Raw genomic sequence first — 21,147 nt, forward strand, 5'->3', positions numbered from 1 at the left:
AAAATAAATTTACGTAACATACAAAAATAATAAATAATAATAAACAATAATAAATATTATATTGTAATCGCATGACATAAAATGTTAACATAATTTATCGATATTCCTTGATGGTGTTATTCTACGAATTATTTTATTACGTATTTACACATTTCGTGAATTCAAAAATTATTACGACCGAATTTGTTTATCGAAAAATATTACATTTTTAAAAAAATTCGTTGCACTTATGATCGCGTCATTGAAGTTAATTATTGGAAAGTACATTAAGAAGAAGGAATACAAAGAGAGTACAGATAAATGAAATCGGATATTTAATATTAATTGTTGGAATCGCCATATACTGACCACCCTGTACACGATAAAATATATCACGCTGCAGTTCTATGGGTATGTCGTATATAAAGCTGAAGTTACGATCGAAGTCATGAAGTATATCGATTTGCGATACAATTTGGTTTCCTGTCATACGGTTACGATCTTTTTCAACTATCCAACAACGAAACACGGAGATTTAACGATGCAGCCTTAGAAAATAGACACTTCCAATACATTCTTCCCACTCTTTTTATTACCTTCATTATCCCAGGTCTCCATTTCAATTTATTTTATTTATTTCCTATATCTAATCTTATTTTATTAAAATATTTTCATCATTTATTAAACAACGGATTGATCGAACAAGTAAAATAGCTGCCCAAATTTTATTTTCGGGTTTTTAAAATTAGCATTATGTTATTAAGGATTTTTGGCTAAATTAATCCTATGCAGACAGAGCTCTGCGCGTCTAATAAACAACAATTTTATTTTTATAATAAAACAGGTTTTATTTACTATTTAAAAGTATGTCATTATTTAAGAGTATACTACTCTTAATACTTCATTAGTGTCCTTCATTGCTCGCCATCCCTCAATTATGAATTTATGTAAATAATAATAAATATGATCATTCTAAGTCAATGATGCTATAAACACCTCAATCTTTCAATTCTTAAGTCTACATTCAAGATTGGACTTGCCATACTTCAACCTATAAAAAATCCTGCAAAGTTATTTCTCAGCATACGACACAGATAACGAAAACCTCGATCGACAATGAACCTCTGGAACCTGTAAAATAAATCAAGACCCTCGAAGAACACCATAAAACATAATCTTCCCACTACGGACGCGAAGAAGCATCGACTCTTCTGTATCTCCCAGTCTCCATCTTGTTTCACATAAAACACACAAAGGTTCCTGCAGCGTTCAACCAACAACGATCGACTCGAACAAACCCATCGTCTCTGAGAATATGCTTATCGAATGAGTATCTCTGGATCCAACCTAGACAGGTCTCCAGACGAGCCAAGTTTATGGTAACCACTTGACTATGGAGATTTAAAAAGATCCAGGATTTACGAATGGATCTATCATGAGCAACTGTTGAGGGTGAGATCTTCGTTGAGCTAGGATTGCACAACTTGTTGCAATCCTGTGTGAGAAGACTGGGTGGAAGCTAAGTACTATTATCTCCGGATTCCCCATTGGCATCGAAGATGGCTACTATGAGATTTTTAATTGATAATAATCCAACACTACATTAATACGATACACACGATATATAGAATATACACTACACACTACGTTAATAATAATCCAACACTTGTTTACTCGGGTGTTAAGGTATCTATGAAGATTTCTTCCATGTCAAAAAGATCTAACACTACATTAATACAATACACACGATATACAGAATATACAATGAAGACTACGTTAATAATAATCTAACACTTGTTTTCTCGGGTGTTAAGGTGTCTATGAAAATTTCTTACATGTCTAAAAGAAAAAGGAGAGGTTAGGTCTCCTCGATATTTGGCAGACGTGATGATGCACAGAAGCCTAGTGTGCAGTGTAAATAGCGAATAAGCGAATAAAAGATCACTATAGATAGCAGTCAGAGGTTTTTAAATAATCTCCTAGATTTTTAAAAAATTTTCTCCGAATTAAACGCAGACTGTCATGGCATCCAAAGACGACTATAACTAGCCCTCATACATTTAAACTTCGTTGGCCAAGAACGAATGACTCACTGTAGTAAGGGTATTTTCGTGTTCACTTCTCCGTCTTATATTATTTATTTCAAAGTAATACGACTTTTCATCGGTGTGAGCTTTCCTCTATCTCTGTCTTTCTTGTCACCTTCCAATAATAATAGTATAGTATCGCACACAGTATAATAAAGCTCTAATCATAAATATCTCGAAAACTATTGAGTAGTTGCCCTTATAACGATACATTATCTTGAACTAGCTGACTAAATCTACAAACTTGCGAAGTTTCAACTAAATCTATGACCTGAAGGACTTGCACTCTCTCCTTATAAAGTCGAGAGTTATTATAGACTCGTGTCGCTGAATAATACGTAGCTTCATTGTCATTAGCAAATTTTTATAATATTGTGAATAAACTATAATCGATAAATACTACCACGGTCAATTCTCTGCAATAATACAAAGGAAAAATGGATTTTTTAATTCCTATGAGACGATTGAAATAGCCAAATCCAAAATTCCCCATAAAAATTTTCACGCGTCTAAGGAAGAATCGCAAGCGAGGCACCATGGCTAAATTCGAATCGTATCTCGTAGGTCGCCAATCAATCCCGCGATCAGAGGATCAACGATGACAGAACGGAGACGTAACCTGTGCATAAACCGGAAATCGTATTCCGATATCGGTCGACGGTCGCGACAGGGTCTACGTGCCAGGCCCCAGAGTCGAGGGATTTATGGGCAAACTGCGGAAAATATTAACACGTTGGCTGTTATAAGGTCGTCGGTGACCGGCAGCGGATTTTTCCTTCGAGTTTATGGGGGTCAACGATAAGCGACAGCGTGCTTTCAGCGCAGTTGAACCATGCTGCCCGTCCGGGTTTATTGAAAATAAAACGGCACGTGGGAAATTGTTCGGGCTCGTCACGTGGAGTAGTGATACCGATCACGGTGGGTGCAACGATGATGGACTGAGGGAAGTGGAAGATTATTGGAGGAAATTGACGTCGGGATAATTGGTACGGTAAAATAGTAAGAGGTGAAGGGGGTAAGTAAGGGGGTAGATCGGTAGATGTTTCAAATTATTGAAAATATGCACCTGTTTCTGACAAAATTAATATTGACAGGGATTATTAGTGGGATAGAAATGTAATTGTCTAATGAACAATTATTGGTGTCTATGTGTGTTTGTCTCTAAATAATTATTATTGTTAATTAGTGTTAATCGTTGATGATAATTTTTTGGGAGATTTTCCATTTACATTTCCCTTCCTAATCATATAATTACCCCTTGCATTTTCGATATAATAATATGGCAATCAATATTCATATGAAGACTCAAAATATTATAGTTTAAAAACTTAATTTTTAGAAAAAGGGATCATTTTCATCGCTGATAGAGAGTATGAAAATTTCTATAAATAAGACGTGTACTATTTTGTTCTCTTATTGTTTGTTGCAGAATATAAACTATAACATGCTATAGAGTTTAACCGGGCAGAAATGGGGTGCCTTTAGCATTCTATAAAGATTCCCAATTTCTGTTAAAACAGGAGACAAATGCAGAGATTATCTTTTAATTAACTTTCGTAATATTTTCTCGCTTACACTCCTCTAAACAGTAACAACGCGGTACAATAGGGAAGAAAGACAATGGTAGTTGTCGTGTCGCGTGCTTTGCTTTTCTTGTGCTAAAGTCCAAAGCCAAAATTGGAATGCGCAAGGCTGACTTAGGTACAATTCAACCCTAGGTTACGGCTAAATTAGTCGCTTTGCTGCTGCTCGTGTTTGTGTTGAAGTATTATTGCTTAGACTCTTGTAGTTCAAAATAATATTTAACCAAATGCTTCATTAAAGCCCGTGAAAGCGAAGTCTTTTTGAATAAGGTATGGTAAAATGTAAACAGCTCAAACTAGAAATTTTTTAATTTAACCAATTTTTCATTTCGAATGATAAAAATTAAATTTATGAAATTCTAAATTCGTGAAAGTTTATCACTATAAATTTCTATTTAACAAATTTATTAATCACGATTCTTATCAAGTAAAAAAAATACAATTCTTTGAACATTATACATATAAATATTGACCATGGATAGATTACTCTATTAAAATAAAATTTCTTCAGGAAAACTATTTATTATATTTTTCACATAATTCTTATGTTTTTGTAAAATTTAATATTCGCTAAATTCTCGGTATGGTAGCAAATAATAATGATTTACGATCAATATTAAAATAATTTCGACCTTCTCCCACCGTTTTAAATCAAATTATATTTTTTGGAGATTATGAATATGCGGAGATTAAATTCTACGTGTATCGTAAATTTGTTGTAATTCCCTCGAATCGATAATATCTCCCGGGAACCAATCATTAATTAAATAAGCAAGATACCATTGTTTTACTTATCTGGAGCAAAATGATTTTATCAATAATTGACAACCTGTATGGAAGCTTTTGTCCGATCGTTAATTGCTTGGAAACGAATAAAGCGTAAAAATAACACGAGGAGTCAACACGATGTTAATGTCTACGTGTGCAACAAAACAAAAGCTTTTCCTGATCGTCAATTGGGCTGAATATATTGCAATATCGAATAATTAACAGATAAACAATGATCTTCGTGTTTTTACCATTCGAAAACTAAAATTCGTCATGTTTAAGTAAGTTCTTTAAATTGATATATGTACCTATGTTAAATTAAACCCCCATTTATAAAATATAAAGTTCCTTCTGTACTCTGTCATATCATAAGTGACAATTATCCTTCATTTGAAATAACTTCTCAAGTCAAAAACAATCAAAGCGTGCGAAAAATTTACCACAACTAAAATTTCACTAATGCCATCAAGCATAATTAAAATTATTTAATCAACATGAGAACTATCATGAAACAATTTCCGAAAAATTCTAACCTCACATTTTCCTCTTCAAATAAAATAAAAATTCCGAAAACCACTGTAACAATAAAATTAGAATTACAAAAATGTCCAGACACAAAAAAAAAGAATACTCCGAACCTAACTGTTCAATACAAAATAAAATTCCAAGAGCCGTAGTAAAATAAAATCCCAAAGATAGATAACTAAAATTTTACCAATACCATCAAGCATAATCAAAATCATTTAATCAACACGTGACCTATTATCAAACAATTACTGAAAAATTCTAAGCTCACATTTTGCTCTTCAAATAAAATAAAAATTCCCAAAACAATTGCAACAATAAAATTTGAATTGCAAAAATGCCCAGACACAAAAAAAAAGAATACTCCGAACCTAACTGTTCAATACAAAATAAAATTCCAAGAGCCGTAGTAAAATAAAATCCCAAAGATAGCTATTGGCCGGATGAAATTTTTTAAAATGCAAAATAAAACTGGGCATCGTATTCCCTTGCAGACCATCATCGGTCACCAGCCGGCATATCGGAACACGATCGATTCGCCGCATCGAGCCGATCAATTACGCTAACTGGCATCATCGACTTTTCCCGAGGACGCGTCGCGATTCCGCTAATCGTTCAGAACGAATTACGAGGACGGCATCGGTCATAATGCGTCGGCAATATCTGGCCACAGTCGCGTCACGAAGGGGTACGTGTCGGCTCGCGAGCGCGACATACCGATGGCTACGTGTCGAGGGCCCCAACGCTGAAGCGGACGCCGGCTTGAATATTTCACGAACGCCAGGAATTATTGCGAACGCCGCCTCCTCGACTTTCCAATCGTTCCGCGATTTTACGACCGCTTCTCACGCCTGTTTATACCCTCTCGCAGCCGATTTTTAGGTACAGTTGGCCGGCTACTCGATCGTTTGCCAAGAAGCGAAGCGGCTGCTCTCAATTTTGGCAGGTCCCTATTGGATCGTTGCGAAGTACACGTTCTATTCCGAGATCATGGAAGACGAATCGAGGTCTTAGGGTTTACGACGTTGGAGAGCAAAGCTGTTTTCGAAGAAGTTTAATTAATAACCTACTCGTGTCATAGACGATCTGGCCAGGTGACAGGAGTGTAGAAAGTGCTCGCATAAACGTAGAAAATCGACAGTTCCGAGGACAGTCTACCTTGACCAGGCTCCTACAACCTCGATAGAGACGTCAAACTCATGACAAGGCACACGAGCAATTTGCGAGCAATTCGCTTCCCTTGGGCCTAGTCTCTCCGGTGACCTGTATCAGCGTCTGGATAATCTGTCTGGCAGCAAGCTGGATGGATCACTGATCGTTCCAGACGCATTCAGGTCCGAATAAAAGTATGTAAGAGTGGATAAAAAGACAGTTTTCAGGTTGGTTGATTGATAACTGGATTCAATAATTGTTGCCTTGCAAAGGGATGCTTGCTTGGGCACAAATGGCTGATGATTTGAAGCAGTCAGGTATTTTGAGACTGATCCTTTAGAAGATCTGTGACAGAATATAGAGGTAGCAGGTCACCTGATATTGGGTTGATTTGAAACAGCAATATTTCAATATGAATCAGGAAAATTGAGAACTTTGCACACTTGGTACACACTATGCTCTAAGCTTCAATTTTCTTTTTAAAATTCGAAGGATATTAATTATTGTTAATATAATATCAGCAGGTAGAAGTTGAAACAGGTTCCTAATAATATAACCGTGTATTCATAACGATTGATATCGATTCTTTTAGAGTTCCAATTGCACGTGGGTACTGTGCATCGTATTCAAGAAGACCAACAAATATTCGCAATATAACATATAGTTAGTATCGAAGGTTGCCAACACGTTGTGGCTCTCTAAGACGTAAAGTACGAATTGAATATATCTCAACAATAATTGTTTTTGTTATTATTTATCTATATTCGTGAAAGTACGACATCAATACATGTTTGAACATTTCTATGTAATTCAATCGTGTTTTCGCAATCATTTTTCGAAATGTAATAAAATTCTGTTGCGTGTAATTCGCATTTTACCTTAGGACAGTTATTTGCGAGAAGTGAGGAACATTTTGAAATAACAAATACGAGGTTAGGATTTGAAGCGACGAGAAAGAATTGGGGTGCAGTTATTACGTGGAAGGTAATTAATTTAACAAAGACTATAACGGGACACTACGTTTGATGCTTCATTTTCATTTAAGGGCAGGGAATGACGTCTATAAAATTAATGAACCGAATGGTGGTGTTCGAGTTTACTAGTCTCGTTACGATTCGATTAAACTGAAAGCAAATAGCACGCGTAAACTTGACTTGTCCCATTTATGATAGTTCCGGATATAAATTTCGACACTGAAAATAATTTGTCCGGTATATCTTCGTTCTTTACGTATCCTTTTAATTTATACCACACTTTTCCCTTGGTTTTGTACCATTTATTAACGTGATTTACAAAAATGCTGAAGATTAGAATTTGATTTAGTTCCACGTTGATTTTGTGCCTTACTTTCGGTATTTTATATGTAAAAGTTAACATAAAATAAGATAGAAATCTGGCGTAAAGGGTAAATAATTTTTCTGTCAAATAAATTGCTTTTTCATAACGAATATTCGGAAAATAAATCAGGAATATCGCGAAGCAGGAAATATGTATTACGTAATGTCGGGACAAATTTCACGCGTGGAATAAAAATATTTTTAAATTGTCACGGACGTGTAATTATGGAAAATATATTTCTAAAAATTTTTCAGCTCAAAAGTAATGAATAGAAATTAAAAAGTAAAGAAAAATGCGATATTGACTTGATTTTTTAAAGAAATACTAATAACGATATGAGTTTATTAAGGATTTATGATTATTAATTTTTGGGATCATTTTTTACTATTTTTCTGCTATTTTTTCTTTTTTAAATTAATCAACTGTTGCAATATTAAAGCTACAGATTTTCGTGTGCCCAAATATAAGCAATGCGAAAGTTCTAGGTAGTCGTCCATTTAAATACATATTATCTCTTCTCGACATAAGCTTGTTTTCACTGATTAGGCGAATTTAATTCAACACGCACGAGTATAAGCTAATCCCACCGCAAATAATCTTCTTAACATCTCGCCTCAAATTTTGTTAATTATTTTCCTCAACAAACTCAATAAATCCTTCATACCTAATAAATTACAAGCATGGAAAAAGTTTTAAATCCTTTTCATCAATATAGTCTGGACAATTATGTACTAAAAAAGAATTTACTATTGCAAGATAATTTAATAATTATTGTCAAGAAAAGATAAAATTTATATGTAGAAATATCCTATTTTTCCCTGATTTTTAATCATAGAATATATCAACAAAGATTGACCAAAAAATTCTGAAGAAATATTCACATTTCATCAATGTAACGCGACTGGGGGTGAAATAATTTTCATAAAATTTTGTAATGCATATATATAAATGTACTTACATCATCGACATCCCAGCCTTGCTTCTGCCAAAAATAACAGCTGACGAAGGCTGCTGCAACCACTGCCAAAGGTCCAGCCCCCCCGAGCTCAATCGCCTCGCTCCCGAACACAGCCAGCAATCCACCCCCTAACAGCATCAGCACTCTCATGGGCACCATGAAAGGCTGTAACATCATGAATTGAAAAATCGATTAGAATGGTCCTTGGAGATAGTCATATGAATGCCGTTTAACTTTTATTGGATTTTTGTCTCGCGTTATTTATTTACTAAACAGCCAATCGAAGAGAAAATAAAATTATGGAATTGGAAATTTTCAGAAAATATAATCGTTTACAATAAAATTAGAAAAACCGGAAATAATGAAATAAAAATAAAAATAGAAATAAAATTATACCGTAGAATAATTATTTTATATTTACGTCATAATTAATTATGTTTCTATAATAATTTTGACAAGGATGCAAATAAAAGGGGAAGGGATTTAACAAATTTTTTCCGGTAAATATAATTGGTGTAAAAATTTGTTAAATTATATAATTACAAGTTATATTATAATAACTTTAAGCATTGGCGACTTATTTTTAAAATTCGATGACTAATTATAATTATTCAAAAATATGAATAATTATAATTAGGGGAATTGATAAACTCGGGATACTCTCATCTAACTTTCAAGACAAAAATAATCCCCTAATCTTCCAATTTTGGTATAATACTTCATTTTACCTAAAAATTCTGCGATTTTAGAAAAATTCACAATTTTCGAAAATTCAGGGAGATAGAGGAATTTTGATTAAGAAATGGTTTTCAGGAAGGTAAATTCTACAAGAATTACTAAATGTATATTACAGATTTAAATTGATCATTAAAATTGATCAGTGTTAATATAGCATGGTCATTGAATACAAATCTTCTTTCCTTTATATATACACTTTCTTTATATACTTGCACCTTGATCGTGTGACAATTTGAACCATATTTCTCGAAGGTATTACTACCGTGTCCGAAAACGAGGGTAAGAGGGTTGTAAACAGCTGACTCAAACTCTACTATTACCACTGGCTCAATAACTCTACCACCGAGGTGTTCAGAAGTACCATATTGGCTTCAAAATAACCTTTCGTGATTAATATCTTTCTTATAAAATTCTCCTCTCGTATATACCCAAGGAAACGTCATGAAAAAGCAATCCTTCTAACGAACAACCATTACAAATATATCTTACAAAAAAAAGAAAAAGAAAAAAAGAATAAATATATATTTCAATAAATTCATAAATAAAAATTCAATTTCCAAAATTTCAATATTAAATATTATATCACAGAATTAACGTTATTCGTCATAAGTTGTTAAATTCTTTTTCACTTTTCCAATTTTCCCTCACAAAGGGTGAAAAAACAAATGGGCCATCAGTTTTCGATATGGCTGGAACGAAATCAAAGGTAAATCGTCATGAAACGAGTTCGTTCGATGGATTCCAGGAAGACTATGCAGTTACCATGCCGGGTTAAAAGGAAACGAATTTCCAACATCGACGATCGATGATGAACGAATGGAAATTTCGCGGCACGTGTGCGAGGTGGCGAAAAGAAGCCCGTGCCATGGTTGGTCCACGGAGAATTATGAATAAAGAAAGGATATCCAGACGTTCCGGTAAGCTTCTCGCGTTCTTTCTTCATTATTATTGGAAACCTCGTATCCTTCGATTTTTCCAAGAACATTTCGCTGGTGGCTCCTTTGCGCGGATTCCCTTTCTTCTCGTTTATTCCGGCTCTAATATATTCGCGAATTCCCAGGCTCCTTCACATTTTCCGACCACGATCTCTCTGTTCCGCTGACCTCCGGTATTTCCTTCCATTTAAGGCAACACTGCGTTTCCTTTCTCTCCTTCCGTTTTTATTTCGCCTAATCGTCGGCCAAGCTTTGTTGCGAGGAGCAGCATGCTTCCGGGGAACGTAATCGAGATTTGCCAGAATTTCATCAAAATAAATGGAGAGAAGGAACGAGGCAGGTGGTGTAAAATTTATTTTATCTTCTTCCTTCTCTCCTTCTTCTTCTTTTTTTCAACTGAATTAGGTGATGTTTAGATTAAAATTATTTAGTTATCCAGTATGGGAATATGGTGAACACTAACGAATCTACTGAGAACTAAGAAGCAAAAGAATTTTTTTCGGGAGAGATAGAAATATAGTTCCTTTCTTTTTAATTTCAGAATTAATTCGTCTATTTGATTTGATTAAAATTATTTAGTTATCCAGTATGGGAGTATAGTGAACACAAATGAATCAGCTGAGAATTAATTAATTTGTCTATCTGATTCGATTAAAATTATTTACTTAACCATTACAGAAGTATAGTGAACACAAATGAATTAGCTGAGAACCAAGAAGCAAAAGAATTTTTGTATCAAGACAAATAGGAACATTGTTCCTATCTTTTTAATTCCAGAATTAATTCGTCTATTAAATGTTGAATCTGTAACGAAGTTTGTTATTAATGAACATGTTAGTGTTCTGAATCGAGTTCATGGCCTCGACTTGGTATTCGAAACGAGTGAAACAAACAATTCGACGAGACATTTCACGACCCCTTCGGCTCCTTTTCAATACTTACAAATCCCCGATCCCATTTCACTCTTATCCACGTTTTAAATGGCAAATCTCCTCGACAAAATATCCCTCTTACAGGTATCAGGATCCCGTTAAAAATTCTTCCACCTCCACGCCACGCCTATTCCATTCAAAACGTGATACGCTTTAAATGCTTTCGTGGGAAAGCCTTTCACGGTTTTCTGCCTTTTCAACGGTTAAGGCCGCCGATATTTCGTTTATTCAACGTGATGACGATCGATCAAGAAATAACACTGGCCACCACACGGCTCCCACCAAGATTTGATTTTTATTATATCCATGAAATATAGAATATTCGAAAATAAAGTTCCATTAAGGCACCAAAGTACAGCCATTGTAACCTGTATTAATAAGCGTTATTTCATCGAAGGATTTATTAAATGATTTTTATTAATGTTCAACTTAGACTACGAGTCACTCTCGATAAAATAATATTTGTATAGCTTATGGTTGTTAATGTATTTACCCCTTTGCGAACCAATACTGCCATATATGCGATAAAAAATATTTTATTTCCACCATTATTGTTTAAATTAATAATTTAAAGGATTTTCCTCGGTTTCCTATTTTTAGTAGTTTATGCATCGCCATTTTTATATCTTGTTTTCAAAGACAATTATATATCAAAATTTAATACAATAAAGACACTTCATTATTCGATATGTTACTCAGTCCATTATTTGAAAAATGAGGTTTTTACTTTAAATTAAATTATCATAAGTTGTTCTTTATTGTTAGTATAATGCAATTAATTAAATTTAGCTATTAATTTTCCCATAATTTACGTCCTTTCGTTTTATCGAATTATTCGTAATCATTCTTACGGACTGGAAGATTATATAACAAGATGGCTGCTGTTTACACTGAAATTTACGATTTTTGGGGGAAATTTCTATCGAACGAATCAAGTGCATGTCGAAGAGGTTAATTACGCAAGTAACTTTCAGTGAAATTAATTTACCAGGCCCTGGATTTACCATCCCCGTCGACAATTAGATTATTCACCTTGACCTCCTCCAACAAAAGTACCCTAACGCGCCCTGCTTCTTCTCCCCGTGGAATTCTTTCGGCCCTAGGTCCCCGCCTCATCTCCGGGCAATTTCGCTGGCAACGGTAAATCCGGCCGCTTTTAACGAGCGAGTCGTTAAGGGTAAGCCACACTTTGTGAAACTGCACGGAATAAGACGCTACCCATCCACCACCCCCGTCTACTTCTTGCTTTATTCGCCTTTTTTCACGACCCCTCGAACGGATCGAAGATCCACTTCCGTTTGGAATTTAATTCAATAACGCCACGGATTTGTCTCTCCTGCCGCCACCCTCTGTCCTGATCGTTGTAAACTTTGATCGTGGTGCTCGAGTGCTATGACGGGGTTGCTTCTTTCTCGAGGGGATGAAATTAGATTCGCTTGTATTCCATTCGTGTTTCATTCGCTTTCGGGTATTACAGCGGAAAGTTTTCTTTGCTCTCGCGTTTGATTTTTGGCCGTGAATCTACCCGTTCAGAAGGCCGAGTACGGAACACCCTGAGGGGGTGGTTTCGTTGTTTTATTTGCAACATTCTTCAGGGGAGGTTCTATCGAAGTGACTGGAACGGGGTTATCGAGAATATAATGTAACTGTTACGAAATCGCGGGTTCGCAAATTTTTCTGTTAAGAAATATACAGTTTGCAGTATTCCTAATTTCAGTAACACCCTAATTACTTCAGGTATGTATTTAAAATAAAGAATGCTAGATTGTTGAGAACCAACTTAAATATTTTCTTTTAAATTAATTATTTTGAAGATATTATCTACTCACAAATATTCAGTGTGACTCGAAATTTTTCAAAATACTTCTGAATGATAGTAACAATCAGACAATGGCACGTAATTTCGGCAATTTTCCATCATTCCTAATAAAAAATGCAACACACGTACACAAAGACCGTATAAATAAACCCTATTAATTTCAAAACACAGAGTGTTAATGGTACCCTATAATAATTTTTCAAAGACACGGAAAAAATCAAGATACCAGAAAACCACCTTAAGTTTCCAGGTATCGAAACAAACGGTGGCTGAGAGTCACCGCAGTCGCCGCAGTGCAAGGGGTTAAACCGAGTAAGACAGTGGTGCCGGGGGTGGAGATCCGACGCCCTCAGCTTCCGTGATAAACGGGGAACCACTGTTGTTCCGTTGTTACGAAATTTTCTTACTCGCACAAATCACGCAGACGCGCACGCAACGTGGTCCACGGCGATCAGTCGTCGGTTAGTCGTGATTCTGCAGCCTCTCCCTAAATGCGTCGCGATATTGCCATAAGTCGCTGAATATTGCGTCCCGATGGCGACCGGCCTGACGACGCGTGAATAAGTAAACGCGCCCCCAGACTTTCAATGGACGCGTGGCCCCGAGTGGCATTTTGCCATCGAAATATTGCCGGGATTCGGAATTTATGGGTTACACGTGAGACGGGACATAATTCTTACGAGCAGACGCAGATGCGTAGGCATCGGGGTGCTAAATATTCGATTTTTCGGCAAGGGAAGTTCATTCCCGAGACGCGGAGACTAAGCCTACTATTATTAACCCATTTGCATCATGGCTCTACTTAAGGTGCCGTGTTCAGTATCAGCGACGTTCAACTGACGACTAGTCCGTATCACTGAGCGTGTATCAGCACCTACTCATAATGGCAGTTAATAGGATTTTCACGTCAAAAGTAAAACTTGTTAAGAATATAATGAACCGATGTAGATGAGATGCCACCAAAAGGGATCAAACGTGATCTGTGGCATATGAAGAATATTCAACAATTGATAATGGAAAAAGTCAGCTCGCGGATTATTCCGCGCTCGGTGATAATAGGCGACAGTCGTAGCTCGCGGAATATTCCGCGTTCGGTGATAGACGACAATCGTGGCTCGCGGAATATTCCGCACTTGGATGAAAATGGGTTAATATTAAAATTAATTTCTGAATAATCACTCTTGATAAAAATTCTACTTTCTTTAGAATTCGCGCTAATTTAACTATCTTCGTTGTATGCAGTGAAGCACGAAATTATTTACTTGGAGAGAAGTGTGATGAACAGATGATTGAAGTGGTAGGATAATGAGCAGGATTTTTCGGAATTTTTAAATTCCGAAATATATAATTTGTGAAATAATACAACAGTATCCAGAGAAATTTGAAGAAAGAATTATTTATGATTCTTCTCTCTTGATATAGTTACTAAATTATTCACATGTGAGTAAGAATAATGGTATAGAAATTACTATTTTCAGAAAAAGAGCATTTAGTTATTTTCCAAAATTCGTGTCATTTTATAATTTCCATGAGTCTTTATACTATCATTTTTTAATATTTGTGTTTCACTTTCTGATGTTTATTATGTCATGTGTTATATTATGCAGGTTTACTTATAATGAAATATTTGCGAATTTTTATATTCCATGATATATTTGTCGAATTTAGATCAAGGAATTGAGAAACTTATTGGTTTATTATTTATTGCATTGTTATATCATGTATTTTTATCACATATTTGACTGAGCGAATAGTTTTGGAGCTCACTGCAGTATAAACATAAATTAAGTAAAGTGAAATGATTAAATTTTGAAAAAGAAGAATTCGATACAGTTTCTGCTGAAATATTTAATTTATCTACATACAAATTAATACTAAACTAATTATGAGTTCAACTTCGCAAATATTATAAATAATATTGGTTTTTAAAAGTACTGGTTATGAAAATCTATCGAAAAATATAACTTTTTCTGGTTATTTAATTCCACTGTCATTTTCCTGAAGTTTTCCCAATAAAATTTCTATAAAAATGTTGCTTCTGTATTGTTAAAAACTCGTTTCCTGGCTCACAGAGCTCTTCATCACTTTTACAGCTTCTCCCATTCAAAAAGTTTTAAGGGAACCTAAATAGGTAGTAATCAGAAGGTGCCATTTCTGGAGAATATGGCGGATGAGTAAGTACCCTGCAGCCTGGCTCCTTTAATTTTTATTTCTTATTAGCGACACTTGAGATAGCAATTTCTCAGATACACTTTTTCCTCAGACGTGCTTTTTATATTGTCGTCGCCGGTAAACTGATTATCGAACATGAGAAACCGTTATCCTACACAGTATATGGAAGATAAAAAGAGATAGCACGTTTATCGCTATCTCTTTATTAATTTGTTGCTCCCCTCATATAGCTTTTTCAAAGTTTTATTAAATTTTTGAAGCAGATGATCTTTCTTTATACCTAAACGCATCGTGTAATAGCAATAATTATTTTTAATTTAATTTTGATAGGCATAGGAATCATTTCAAAATGTTTCAAATGGTTCAAAATGGTTCAAAATGTTTGACTCTCACTCAGGTAAGAGGATTTTGGCGAGACGATAAATTTTAGAATAAATTTCGGAATTATGGAAACAACGATTGCGAGTTTGCAGAATTATTGCTGCGTTTAAATCACCGAGTTTTGGATGTACATGGATTTAAAATGTTTATTCATAGAGAAACTTATATTTTCTCGTTTAACAGACTTACACGATATACGCCGAGTCGATAAAATTCTAAATTCTCCTTCCGTCATTAATGGTTTATTTACACGTAAAATATCGCTGGAATTGCAATATTTTTTTAATTTCGCGAATGTTAAATTCAATGATCAAAAGAATATCTCCGAGCTTTTGAACGGAAGTTTAAAATTCTTCGATTATAAAATCGTAATTTTTCCGTGGCCTTAAATAAATCTGTAGAATTTGGAACTTTCCCTGAGTCGAGACAGCCCAACTCGAAGAATATTTAGGAAACGAGCCGAACTTTTAAACGTTCGGAGGCAATCGCGAATTTTCAGAAGCTCTCAGCTTGCACGGGCCAGCTCGACTCCAAAGCTTCGTATCTCGAATTCGATGGAACCCAGAATCGTCCCTGTCGCCATTGCTACCACGTGAATGAGTTTTACGATACCGACTCGTCTTCGTTGACTTTCTCCTTTCCTCCTTTCTTCCTTCCTCCTTTCTTCCTTCCTCCTTTTCCCTCCCTCGCCGTTTTTCCCCGTTCGTAATCGATCTTCGACAAGAAACGCAGTCAGAAGGATTCGATTCCAATATCTACGAACTATCGTCACGGTTTTTCTCTCGTGCCATTCTCTATGCATACGATCCTTTCGTGTAACCCTTTTTTTTCTCTCTCTCTCTCTTCCTTTCTGCCTCTCCGCCTCTTTTTATTTCCGTTGGATCAACCTCGTTTCACGAGCACTGAAAGAATTTATTGGTTCTCGGAGAGAGGGATTACAGATTGATATTTATATTGCTGTGACGTAAAAGGTTATTTTTCTAGGGAAATACCGAGCAAGGATTAAGCTCGGTAGTCAATGCTAGTCTGTTTATTTCGTGCTGCGAGTTGCTCGGTATTATACGTACTGCTATATCGAAAGGTGATTCGAAGATAATATGTTTATCCAACATGGTTATTATATTCATATTTGAAGTGGAACAGGGAAGTAGAAGCATAAAGCTTCGAGGCCTTAATGAAAATTAAATGAATAAAAATAATTGAAATATTATGAAAATTTGCAAAATCTTGGTATTAATCTTATTATTAATTTATTTGTTCTGTTCAAAGCATTGGAATATAAGGATACATCTATTTCTTTCATCATACATATCCCAAATTTGGTTAAGAAGGTGCGAATTAAACATGTTATATAAACTTAAACGTACCATAATCGCCACAAGAAACACTCCAATGTTCATTCATCGTCAACCCCTAGCCAAATATCGGAATATTTTAGCTAAAATAATAAAACGCACCCAAGGTCCTCAATTTTCATGATGTGGAGTCCTGGAGAGTTTGGGATATGGTTATACAATAAGAAAATTAATGCATATTTTAGGCTAATACTTGTGAGTGCGTGTGGAAGGACGAAGCTGCAAGAGGATCGAGTGGACAAATTATTTTGCAGGAGGAATTTTGGGTGAACGTGACAAGGGTACATAAGGTGAATAAGAAGTACGAGTGAATTTGAACGAGTAAAACTCATTTGCCTATAATTGTATACTCAATGACATAAGTATATTATATTATAGAAAAAATGTGTTAGAATGAAAAAGTTGTTTAAAAATTATCGAAGAATGAACACCGAAATGTAATCGTTATCAGGAGTAAGAGAGAAAAAGCTTCCGGAAAAAGGTGAATCAATTTATTATTTCAAATAGTTTATTATTTACTGAATTTATTATTTAAATACTTCTACCTAAATATACTTTGAATGTCATTGGTTATTTTGTGTTATTTTGTTTTATTTTGAAAAAAGGGTGTAAGACATTATTATTCATTCTACCCACAAAAAGAGCGTGGATAGATCTGAGTAGTTGTAAAAAGAAAGTTGCATACAGAGAGTTCTGAGAGAGCCATTTTGAGAGAGAGAGTCTTGAGAGTGTCGTGAGCGATTGAGATTGAGCGAACCATCTTCATCGTTGTATCATCTTCGAGATAAAACAAAGCTGTTATCGTTACTAAAGAAGCGTCTACTCCTTTCTCAAACTTGCGACCCTTATCTACGGGGGATTTAAATCAAAGTAATCACGAACAATAATAATCGAGAAAGAAAGGGCGTGCCATGAATCGCGAAACTCCGATAAACCATAGAAAGTGTAAATTCGTCAAAATCGGAAGACAAAGCGGTTCGCTTAGAAAACTGGGGTACATTCATCCTCGACAACGGCGGGTAAATTTGCATGTGGGTGAGCAGAACGGCAGAATGGAAGAAGGCCATCGTTCATTTCGGGAACAAAAGAAAGGAGTGACTCGCTGACAGAAATAAACCGACGCCTCGAATTAATAAACAGTCCGTCGACCACTGAGCAATTTCCATCTTCCACGCGATTCGCCTTTTCCTCGTTTCTCCCTCGTTCTACTTCCCCGCCATTTTCTCCGGCGTTCCGCGAGAATCGCGATTCTGCGGCCAACAAAACCGCGATACCTGTTTCAACAGTGTGCTCCCTGATTTTATGCGGGTCGCCGAACGACAAAGCGCTGGAACGGAAAACGCGAGAGGAACGGGATGCGCTGTTATTGCACCCCACGTTCCGAGGCTTCCTCGGAAGATGTGTAGACTAAGGTGCGATCCAAAAATCGAGTTTCCGACCAGACCTTTATTCCAGTGTAAGAAAATATCGCTTCTCTTTTCTGTTAGAATTTTTATTAATTTTTTTTCTTTGAGAAATGTCAGTTATGGAGATGATGTACGATAAATCTTTGCTTTTTGAGAATTTGACACGACTGTAGGAGAATTTGGTATATAACTTTGTAGTAAAGAGGAATTTTGTTTTAGGAAAGAAAAGAATTATAAATTAATATGAATTTATGTATGTGATGAATTCAGTTCTCTTTTTAAATTTTTTGTTTGTATTTTGCTACTGAATAGATAGAACGATTTCTATGTTAAAAAATTTTACATTAATGTTTCTTGAGATAAGTAGGTTATAATACTTAATTTCTTTGGATGTCGAGAATTTTTTAATTACAACATATGTTTATAAAAGAATTATAAATTTCGGAGATTTAATTTATGTATTATAATAAAGTCTTTCATCTATTGTTTTTAACAATGAAAATAAAATTAAGTAACAATTTGTGCGCTATCAATGGAGTGCAAAGGATTAAGTCTAGATCAGTATAATAATATATACAAAAGACTTTCACTTCGTACTATCGATATAACGAATGAATATTGTATGAATTTATTTAAAAATATTCATACCAAATAAATAATTTATTTGTTAAATCTCTAGACGACGCGAACGCGACCATAATGGCGTCCATTGGATCACGAAAATTATTCAAAAATATTTATACCATGTATCAATTTTTCTACTTAATTTTCTATTTTGAAAGACAATTGCCAATTTATTAATCCACCCTGTAACACACGATACGGTCGCAAACACGAGAAGAATCATGCAAAGTGCAACCATAATGGCGCTGTCTGGATCACGAAGAGTCCACGGAAAGTCGAGGAAGAACGGCTAACAATCTCGATGTTCCGAGATCTAGAAGCAACTCTTACGACTTGGCATCGGGAACCTTTTCCAAGAATAACGTGCGCATACCTACAGATGGAATTCATTGTTTCTCGGCTGGTTAACAAATTCAAAAGAGCACTTGAGCGATATCCATCTTGATCAGGGAGTCCATTCCAAAGTGGCAGAACTTCCCGAAGAATCCTCGATCCGAGCCAAGCTGGGATAATCAATTACCGGATTACAAAGCGATCGGACACTCGATAGGAAGGAGCAACGGAAACAAGAGGAAAATATCGCGAGGTATTTCCTTGTACCAGCCGGATATCCGTTTCTCGTTAATCCTTGCCTGATCTGGCGAAGCCACTGCCGCGAAAGGAAACACGAGGACGTTGGAACGCGACGAAGAAGCGATTCGTCTGTCAGCGAAGCTGGGATCACTGACATGGATGTCTCCGAGTGTCTCTTCGCAGCTGTTTTTGCTAGTGATCGATGAATCCAGGGATCAAGAGCAACCGGATGCTTCACTTGTACACTTGGACATTCGTTTCTGGGATTTAACTGTTTCCAGAGCCTCGTTAAAAATTAATTTATAAAAATTGGAGAATGTTGAGACTAGAGATACTGAGGGAGTCAAAATGATTGGTTTCAGAATTTTTATTTTGGCATTATTTTAGTATTATTTAGTATTATTAGAATATTTAGCGAAATATTTTTTTTTCTTTTATTCAAATTCACAAAGTTATGCGTAATTATGTACCTTCGTCATAATTATTGTTATTACTGTAAGTGGTGGTTTTATATGTATGAATGGGAATGAGGTAGAACACGTGAAAATCATTTGCGATGATATAAGCATGATATGTGGGAGTGCAGTCTAGTATGAATGATGTTAGAGAAATGTTCAGAAGAATGTGCTAGAATAATACAGTTACATGACAATCGTCTATTAATAAGATTGAGAAAAAGAAGAATTTTCTAGATAGTGTGAATTTTCTTGTTTAAAATAGTTTATTGGGAAGTATTGTCAATATTTAAATATTATTATCTAAATATATTAATTTGTTAACTGTTAAAAAACGTACAAGATATTGGTTTCCATTTCTATTACACAATTACTAACTTTAATTAATTATAATATAATTATTTGTAATAAATAGACATTTGTACTGTGGTTAATTAGAAATTGGTGAATTTAGTGTTAAAGTAATATTAAGAAAGGACAATTTTATAGATGAGAAGATAGTGATATGGGGTTGGAAATATATTCATCACAATCTCGTAGTCACTAAATTTGCTTAGTGTTGGATGCAAGACCATACTATGAAAAATATATGTTAATACCACTCAAAAATTTCACTGATCACAGAGGGGTCTTTAAAATAGACTTGAAATAAATATGGAGATTTTGTAGGCAGCTGTTTAAGCCACACTGGATAATTATTTTTCACCAGAAATCACTAGAAATCTTCAGACCGTGGTTCTCCATCGAACATTATATTTCAAACTTGAAATAAACTAAATTTACATTCAGATTGTATATATGTTCTCGAAATGAATATTTCTGCATGCAATTCCGTTTGGTCTATAAAGGTGATTAATTGATCGCAATTCCATAGAACGTAATGAACACGTGCCTGGAAAATTATTTCCCCTAGTATAGTAAATATCGGTTCAATTACCGTATCGCTATTTGCTTCCCAAAGGTTAAAGTTTCGAGTGTTCATTGTAAATAGATCACAGGATAAAAATCCTTTCTTAATATTCTCCTCACGAGTATGATCTCACGAGCAAGCGCACCACGTGCAAAAGCACTAAAACTCGAGCGGAGCTCGAATGCTATTTATGATCGACTATGAGCAGTAAAACTCCACCAAATTTCGTAATCATTCTAATTTAAGATCGTTTACACAGAGTGCTATTAAACTACGCCTTGCAACAATTTTATCCTTTTTCCCCTAATTTCCTCCATTTAATACATTTCACGAGAACCGTTTCCTCACTTTTCATTAATCGATACATAGAAATCATTATTTCTTTTCTTAAATATTTGTAAAATTGTTTATTTTTACGTATAACACGGGATGGCCAATCTGTTGTTTCTGAAATTCC

At 35.2% G+C, this 21,147-nt stretch overlaps 1 protein-coding gene across 2 annotated transcripts in view; it reads right to left on the bottom strand.

Moving 5' to 3' along the window:
- Nha1 (Na[+]/H[+] hydrogen antiporter 1) overlaps positions 1–21,147 on the bottom strand; it is a 217,451-nt gene that overhangs the window by 17,173 nt on the left and 179,131 nt on the right. For both annotated transcript variants that reach the window (XM_017904712.1, XM_017904711.1), the window contains exon 5: positions 8,391–8,555. In XM_017904712.1, coding sequence (XP_017760201.1) covers positions 8,391–8,555 — 165 coding nt within the window. The remainder of the gene's footprint in view (positions 1–8,390; positions 8,556–21,147) is intronic.

The sequence above is a fragment of the Eufriesea mexicana genome, unplaced genomic scaffold, assembly GCF_001483705.2.
Source record: "Eufriesea mexicana isolate 0111107269 unplaced genomic scaffold, ASM148370v2 scaffold3062, whole genome shotgun sequence".
NCBI lineage: Eukaryota > Metazoa > Arthropoda > Insecta > Hymenoptera > Apidae > Eufriesea > Eufriesea mexicana.